The sequence below is a fragment of the Temnothorax longispinosus genome, chromosome 4 (assembly GCF_030848805.1).
Source record: "Temnothorax longispinosus isolate EJ_2023e chromosome 4, Tlon_JGU_v1, whole genome shotgun sequence".
In the NCBI taxonomy this organism is placed as follows: Eukaryota; Metazoa; Arthropoda; class Insecta; order Hymenoptera; family Formicidae; genus Temnothorax; species Temnothorax longispinosus.
The window spans coordinates 16003106-16011543 of record NC_092361.1 but is presented as its reverse complement, the minus strand read 5'-3'; the positions used below and the strand labels follow the sequence as shown (position 1 = coordinate 16011543).

Below are 8438 nucleotides of genomic sequence, written 5' to 3'. Positions count from 1 at the left end.
AATGCTTTCTCGAGCAGCATTGCAGCGTTTCTATCGGTTTCTATTTGTCTTCTCTGGTCTTCCTGGCGGCTTTCTCGCTATTTCGCGCTTCTACGTGCTTCTGCGTCGGAGAATATTACGCTTGGACGTAATATATTTACATTAGTTGGCCGTAATTGACAACGTATACGTATTAGCACGACCGTTAATAATTTTTGTCGTCAAGAAGAAAATTTGAAGGTAATTAAAGCATTTTATTAATTTTCTTAAATTAATTTCTTGCAAATACTCGATAACCTCATCATCACACACGTTGTGATATAATTAAATTTACATCTGATTTCGATTTTTACTAGGTTTTTACTCGAGATCGCACATTTTATAAACTATTCAACTTAACCTAACCTATTGTTCTGATTGTGAGAACTCGAAGGATTCGAGCTGGCTTGTCACGCCTATACATTGCCAAAGGTAAACCTATTGTTCTGATTGTGAGAACTCGAAGGATTCGAGCTGGCTCGTCACGCCTATACGTTGCCAACCTTATATTGTTCTGATTGTGAGAACTCGAAGGATTCGAGGATTATTTTGCAACATTTTCTTCTTGAAGAATATTCAATTCACTTTAACAGTCTTAATTGTGCTATACGGATATTGTGCGATCCCCGAAATTGCTACAGAAACAACGCTTATGCTAAAGAATTGCTGATTTATTTTTGTACAGCAATTTAAGACGTTGTATGGGGAGCAATATGTTGTGAGTAACATTCACTCTCTTATTCATTTAAATGAAGATGTAAAGATGTACGGTCCATTAGATTCATACAGTACTTTTGATTTTGAAAATCATATGCAAGTGTTGAAGCGAATGATACGAAAACACGCTAATCTTTTGCAACAAATTCATCAACGACTAATCGAAAAGTACAGTTACGATTAACATCTTCAAAATAAGAAGAATCAGAAGATTTTGAAGCATCCTATACTCAAGAAGCCAATTGTGTCAGAACTTCCTTTGGGTTGCCACAGCGAGCACCGAATTCTACAAATCCGCATGTTTGAATTATCAAATAAAAGGCCAGACAACTGTTGCTTCCTGACTGATGCAACTATCGTGATGATTAAGCACATTGGATTAATGGAAAATAAGATTGTTGTTCTTAGTAATAAATTTCTAAACAGATCTGATATTTTACATTATCCGTGTCCCTCAAGTAACATGAATATATACAAAGTTGAAAATCTGTCATCTTTACAAATGTAGCCTGTACAATGCATTGATCGTAAAGGATTTTTAATGACAATCGAGAACATTACTTACGCCATGCCTCTTTTACAAGATTGATATGAGGTGATGTGGAATCATACTTTGCAGATGCAGACTTTGTAGTATTTTTTGACTTTGTAGTATTTTTGTAATCTCGTACCAGAAAATTGGATGGATTTAGAATCAAACAAAGTTTTTTGGCCTCCAAAACAGGTCAAATTTAATAAAAACAAAATGCATTATCTACATCCAAAAGATGACTGGCTTATATACGAATGCCGTAAACGGTTGGGACCTTTTGGTGCGTTTTTCTCAAAAATGTTAAATATTTAGAAAATATTAACTTACTGTACACAAATGAAAACTAACACTTTTTGCAGAGTCTTTTCAATTAGCTAATCAAGTAGAAGAGCACTGCATGAACGTATCTACAAATGAAGATACTGATGACATGTGTGACAAAGCTATTAAGGCATCTGAGGCACAAAAGATACGAAATAGGAGAAAGCCAGCATGGCTTCGGAACGAAACGTTGGCGTCGGAAGAAGAAGTAGAAGAAGAGGAAGAAGAGGAAGAGGAGGAGGAGGAGAAGGAGGAGGAAGAAGAAGAAGAAGGTAATGTAAAGTAAATTTCCGATAAAATTTATTTTAAAAAATAGCAACATAAATATACGTAACTAAATATAATATATTTTGCAGTAACCAAAGAGATATGTAAAAGAGATGGTACTGTAAACTCGTTTGTGTTACCACCATCTAATTTATCAGTCTACAAATTCGGATAAATGTGAACTCTCTCCAGTAAATGCAAAATCGACAACCGTTAACTTTCCTTTACAAACTGTTGAAGAATTCAAAGAATTTGAACGAAATCTTGTTGAGTCCTTGGAAGTACAAAAATTCTACGTAAGAGATTATTTAATTGTCATACTTTTCTTTAAAATACAAATGCTCAAATCATAATGATATATTTGCCTTTATTTTTGCAGATTAATGAGATAAAGATGATCGGAGGATCTGATGCAGGCAAATTCACCAGAGCCACATTGCGCTTCTTAATGTCGAATCAGCTAGCAATAAAGTATTTTTGGTCCGGTCAAAGAAACACATTAAAATTTCAAACTACTCGAATTTCTTAACTCATTGTCGGTGAGTTAATAAGCAACATTTTCTTCTTCAGTTTTTAGATTACCAAATATTAATGTTTAACTTTTACAATATCTATATACCTATACTTACAAAACATTATGTTGCAGAAACCATCTCGAAAATAAAGAACGTTCCTAAGAACGACATTGGGATATTTGTTAAGAAGTGGCTGCAGCACGCTAGTGACCGGATAAAAAAAAGGACCTAGATTATATTATAGGTAGATTCAGGAAGCACATTTTTGGCGCTATTTTCAACTTTTATCTCGCTCGATTTGTACAAGCGATGATGTACGTATTATTTGTAACGGTATGAAAATGAGTTTAATTTTGATTTAAGATGAAAGAAAACTTAATTTTATTTTGTTTTATTACACATGAATTATTTTGCATCGGCCGCTCGACGGAAGTCAATGAGCCCGCTTTCGTGTTATAAACGTTACAATGTAATCGCGTGTAAATGTGCTGGACGCGTATACCGCTCGGGACATAAATTATCTAATTAAACACGATCGATTTTCCAAAACTCGCCTTGTTGCCCCAGCGAAAAAGCTCATGCGTTGCTCACCGCTATTCGTATAATTATATTCTACTTTTATGTTTTCCTTCCAATCGCTAAAGACTCTCATCCGATGAAGCATTAACGGGACGCGCGGAAGTGCGACCGAATTCCGAAATACAACGATCGTCGCTGCTTCTGCGAAGTAACAATATGTTTGTAGAATTTCGAATCGTTACTCGATCACTCTTTCGGGACACTTTTATATTTTCATAATATCATATTATACATTGATTATTTTGCATATAAAATTTTATTTTACGCATGTCTGTATGTACGATAAATATGTCGCTCATATTATACGAATCGTTTGTTATAACAATATGATACTTACAATATTTCAAATCTGTATACCAATTTAGTAATATAATCATTAATCGATATACCTGAATTATGGATACTTCTATTTTATATTTCCTATATTTATATTCCTAATTTCAGTGTTTATAATCCTAATATTCTGTCTGTAACATCGGATAAGAAAGAATCCTTCATAATCTATCCGAAAACAGTTTCTGCATCAGAAAGAACATAAAATGGATTAGTACATTTTATGTTCTTTCTAATGTAGAAACTGTTTTTGGATAGATTATGAAGGATTTTTTCTTATCCTTCAAATACAAAGGAATTATTTTTCTATTCTATGAGAAATCGCAATGCATTCGAAATAGTGCTTAAATAGAGCTCTATTAGAATACTGTCTAAACATAATTTCGAATACATTACGAATTCTTATGGAGTAGAAAAGTGATTTTTTTTGTATCTAAAGAAGAACTCAGAACTGGTGACGTAGGAAAGAACTCCTTTTGAACTCTTAAGAATTCTTTTAGAACAGAAATGATATATGGGAAAAAAATACATTTTAAAAATCGGGTTTTTAAAAAGAATTCTTTTTCAATTCTCCGTGCTATCTGGGTTACTATTATAATATTAACTCTTTCATACACATAACTGTCAAAATATACAATGACAGCCGCTCACGAAGTAAGCGTAGCCAGAGAACCAATCGGCATCGTGGAAAAGCAACAACAATTAATAAATTTCGATAAATTCGAATATTGATTTAACATGCCTTTTCAGAAATGGAACTAGAACATTAACGAAAAAGAAGTGAATTAAAGACTTAAATTTTATAATGAAAAATACTTTCTTATTTACGCTATAATTATTAATTGCATATTTTAAAAGAGCAGTCGGGAGACGCCACGCCGAATTTTACACTTAATAATTCAGCATATATTGGTTGCTTCTTTCTGTACGCATTTCTCTGTTTATGTATGTGTACGTGCGCGCGTGCGTCGTATATATGCACATGTATATAAGAGTACACATATAAATGCACACATGAGCGTGCATGTGACACAAACACATTTTAGTTTAACCATAAGAATACACATATACATGCGCACGCGCGCGCAAACCCACAAACACATTTCAGTTTAATACTAAGTATGATTAAGTTATAACAGTTAAACAATTTAAGTACAGAATTTTCTATGACATCTAAAACGTGATTGAGAAACGCTTGGCGTGGCGTCTCCCGACTGCTCTTTTAAAATATGCAATTAATAATTATAGCGTAAATAAGAAAGTATTTTTCATTATAAAATTTAAGTCTTTAATTCACTTCTTTTTCGTTAATGTTCTAGTTCCATTTCTGAAAAGGCATGTTAAATCAATATTCGAATTTATCGAAATTTATTAATTGTTGTTGCTTTTCCACGATGCCGATTGGTTCTCTGGCTACGCTTACTTCGTGAGCGGCTGTCATTGTATATTTTGATAGTTATGTGTATGAAAGAGTTAATAGTATAATAGTAATAGTATAATATTAAAGCTAAATAGCGCGCATAAAGCGCGCGTCTATAATGCCTAATATAATAATAATAATAATAATAATAATAATTTGTAGTAAGTAATCAAGTATTTGTATGTATTTTCAATCATATTTGTTAGACAATATTTCCTAATAGTGTGTCAATTGCATTAATATTTTATAATTAATATTATTTTAAACTTTTAAAAGTTTTTATTAAATTTTTGTTTATTATTATTTTGAACTTTTTAAACCTGTTTTTGATTAAATTTATTTGTGTATAAGTTTTTGTTTTTAACATTTTGTTTATTATTATTTTAAACTTTTTAAACCCGTTTTTTAAAATTAAATTTTTGTATAAGTTATTGTTTTTAAATTTTTTTATATAAGTTCTTGTTTTAAAATTAATTTTTTGTTTTTAAATTTTATTTTAAATTTTAGTTATTAAATTTTTTGTATAAGTGTTTTTATTTACTAATTAATTTTTATTTTCTGCATTTAATTTAACCTAGTTTAGGCAGCAGTCGGGAGTTTTTTTTGTTTAAAAAACAATGTTTTTATTGTTTAATTTTTTGTTTCTAATTTTTATTTAAATTATGTTTTTAAATTTTTTTTAAATTAATTTTTTGTTTTTAAATTTTATTTTAAATTTTATTAATTTTTATTTTCTGCATTTAATTTAACCTAGTTTAGGCAGCAGTCGGCAGTTTTTTTTTTACAATTTTTTTATTGTTTAATTTTTTTGTTTTTGTTTTTAATTTTTTTTATTAAATTTATTTATTATAAGTTTTTGTTTTTAAATTTTTTTTATTATAAGTTTTTGTTTTTAAATTTTTATTATAAATGTTTTTAAATTTTTTTATAAGTTTTTGTTTTTAATTTTTTTTATAATCTTTTGTTGCTGCTCCGGAGATTTTAATTAATTATTTATTTATTTCATACTTTTAAAAGCAATATATATATATATATATATTGCTTTTACGAGAGATTGATGGTTCTGCGGATAGTGAGCAAAGTGGGAGTAAAGTCCCTAGAGCGTGACGTATCGTATATGTAAATAGATACTCTGTGGGTGGAGACCTGCGCGAGACGGACAAGTTTTCGTCCGATCTACTCTCAATCTCTCGTTGGACGGAGTATATTCAAGTTGTCCCAGAGGACCCTTGACGCTCGTGAGAAGCTAGAAGGGATCGCGATAAACAATAATTACTGCTTTATTTATATTAAGCATTATAGAAAAAGAAATAACTCAGAACTTTTCGACTTACAATTAATATTGAAGAGGAATAACACTGTGTAATTAGTGGGCGGTTTTTAAAGTAACACTCTATATATTATTAATGTGTATTGGTCAATTTATAGATGCTTGTTTCTTAACTATATAATAAATTTGATTATCATCTCTGTCCTTTATTAATCTTCATATATGCTTGATGTATTTTTTTATTAAATTCATAAATGTCCATTCTTCTAATGTCTGGTTTCTTATCTTCTCAGATAATGAGGCGCAACATTGCTGCCAATATGCACATTATAAGTACGGCGCAACCATGCTGCCAATATACATGTGTGTAGCGCAACCATGCCGCCAATAGCTCTGGTAACTTAGCCGGTCAACTTCGACTTTATTAATTTTCATATTTTTTTATCGTTTGTTGGTCGTTTGTTGGTGATTGTTGGCCTAATTACAACGTTTGTTGGTTCTTAATTTTTTTTTAAATTTAAAAAGAAAAATTAGCATTAAGTTAGCCGGAAAAATTTTATTTTTAATTTCAAAAAAGCCTAATCGATGCGTAATCGTATGCTGATGATTGTTGGTCTAATTTTAGCGTTTGTTGGTTTATTATTAGTCTTAAAAACGAAAAAAAACGAAAAATTATCTCAAATATTAAAGTAATCGAAGATTGGTTTATTTGCCTACGACTTAAGCTTTATTTCTATCAATTTAAGGCTAACATCTATAAAACTGCCATATGAATACGGACCTTAACATCGGCAGAAAATCGCGAAAAGATCAAGAAACATGGTGTATAAGTTTATAAGTTCTACTTTTAAACATAAAATTGTGCTTAAAATGGATTAATTATGAATTTATCATTTTCTTCCCATGAACTCTTCATTCAAGACGCCTAATTGTCAAAGTACGTATAAAATAAATGTCAAACTTACCATATGTGCTAAAAAAAATGATAGAATAAAGTATATCATACATACCTAAATGTGATCACTTAAAAACATGATACAGTGTTTCATGATATGCGCATTATGTTTGCGTTTAAAGAACTGAAATTTAAATAAGTTGTATTTTTATAAATAAAGATTATTTATGTGATCATTAAGAATATATATTATTTTATAAGAATATAAGCTTCAACCTGATTAAATTTACATAAAATTGAAGAGAATTCTCGTATTCATACGTGAATATACGTTTCCTAGTAGAATTTTCTTGAAAAAAAACCTACTTCTCCAATGTATGCTTTTGTTTCTCACTTGTGGAAAGTGTTTTACTGTAAAAATTATAGATTTGTTTGAAGTAACAAAACGTCATTTTTTTTAAGAACCTTATTATTTCATACAATTTTCATATAGATCCTAATGTTCATGTCTTTTACAATAAATAAGTACTATATGTATCTCAGGTCTATATTCCACTTCTTAGCAAGAACTATTCTTACAAATTATCTGCCAATCTTCGATTATTTTAATATGTGAGATAATTTTTCGTTTTTTTTCGTTTTTAAGACTAATAATAAACCAACAAACGCTAAAATTAAACCAACAATCATCAGCAAACGATTACGCATCGATTAGGCTTTTTTGAAATTAAAAATAAAATTTTTCCGGCTAACTTAATGCTAATTTTTCTTTTTAAATTTAAAAAAAAATTAAGAACCAACAAACGTTGTAATTAGGCCAACAATCACCAACAAACGACCAACAAACGATAAAAAAATATGAAAATTAATAAAGTCGAAGTTGACCGGCTAAGTTACCGGAGCTAAAGGTTCGGCCCCAGTGAAACGCATACTCCCTCGTCTTCGCCAACCGAAGGTTGGCAGCAGCCGGGAGAAAAAGAAAGATACTTATTGTCAGAAATGTGAAGTAATATAAGATTTTTTTTATTATAAAATGTTTTCTCGCGATATATTTCATTTAACCGTTAACTTTACAAGTTTGTTAGCAAATACATCGTGTCCCAGAAATCATGTACTTTCACTGAGACACAGAGTCAAAATATAATAAATCTACAATATTTTTTTTTAATTTAGTTTTTTCACTAATCTTTTTTTCTTGTAACCGTTTACGAATTTGAAAGTTTGGTAAATTAAGCTTCAGAATCACCCAAAAAATCTATTGTTCCTTGCATAAATTAAGCACATTTTCCTTTGTTAATTTATAATTTAGGTGTCTAATCACATATTATTGTCATTGCTTACGTCCCGTGAAGATTAATTAATTTGGATTAAAGCGAGGATCGGAATAATCAAAAGATCGTTGTGTACCAGCCAGTTTTCTCGATTACAAGATTAGGCATCAAAAGCCGTCATTTACGTAAAAAACGAATTTTTTTTTATTCTTTAAATAGAATTTTCCGAGATACGTGAAATCTTATATCTAGTTAAGTTAAGTCAGATATATAATTATACGATGCTTTGACTTACGAAGC

At 30.2% G+C, this 8438-nt stretch overlaps 1 protein-coding gene across 3 annotated transcripts; it reads left to right on the top strand.

Moving 5' to 3' along the window:
* LOC139811592 (uncharacterized) lies at nt 1–3502 on the top strand. 3 transcript variants are annotated; one of them, XM_071775880.1, is made up of 6 exons: nt 1–219; nt 336–1547; nt 1627–1870; nt 1945–2151; nt 2235–2394; nt 2502–3500. In XM_071775880.1, exons 2-4 carry the CDS (start codon nt 1418–1420, stop codon nt 1961–1963), a joined length of 393 nt encoding a protein of 130 aa, XP_071631981.1. In that variant the 5' UTR covers nt 1–219; nt 336–1417; the 3' UTR covers nt 1964–2151; nt 2235–2394; nt 2502–3500. The 3 variants fall into 3 exon arrangements, with proteins under 3 accessions (XP_071631981.1, XP_071631982.1, XP_071631980.1); XM_071775879.1 differs by having other exon boundaries at nt 8–219; nt 1627–1860; nt 2502–3498; XM_071775881.1 differs by lacking the exon at nt 1945–2151 and having other exon boundaries at nt 1627–1860; nt 2502–3502.
* Nucleotides 3503–8438: the final 4936 nt, after the last annotated feature.

Excerpts from the sequence above, each read along its gene's own strand:
- LOC139811592 (XM_071775879.1), top strand. The coding sequence starts at position 1,418 with ATGGATTTAGAATCAAACAAAGTTTTTTGGCCTCCAAAACAGGTCAAA. Across the intron at positions 1,548-1,626 it reads TAAACGGTTGGGACCTTTTG|AGTCTTTTCAATTAGCTAAT; the intron begins GTGCGTTTTTCT and ends CACTTTTTGCAG. Across the intron at positions 1,861-1,944 it reads GGAGGAAGAAGAAGAAGAAG|TAACCAAAGAGATATGTAAA; the intron begins GTAATGTAAAGT and ends TATATTTTGCAG.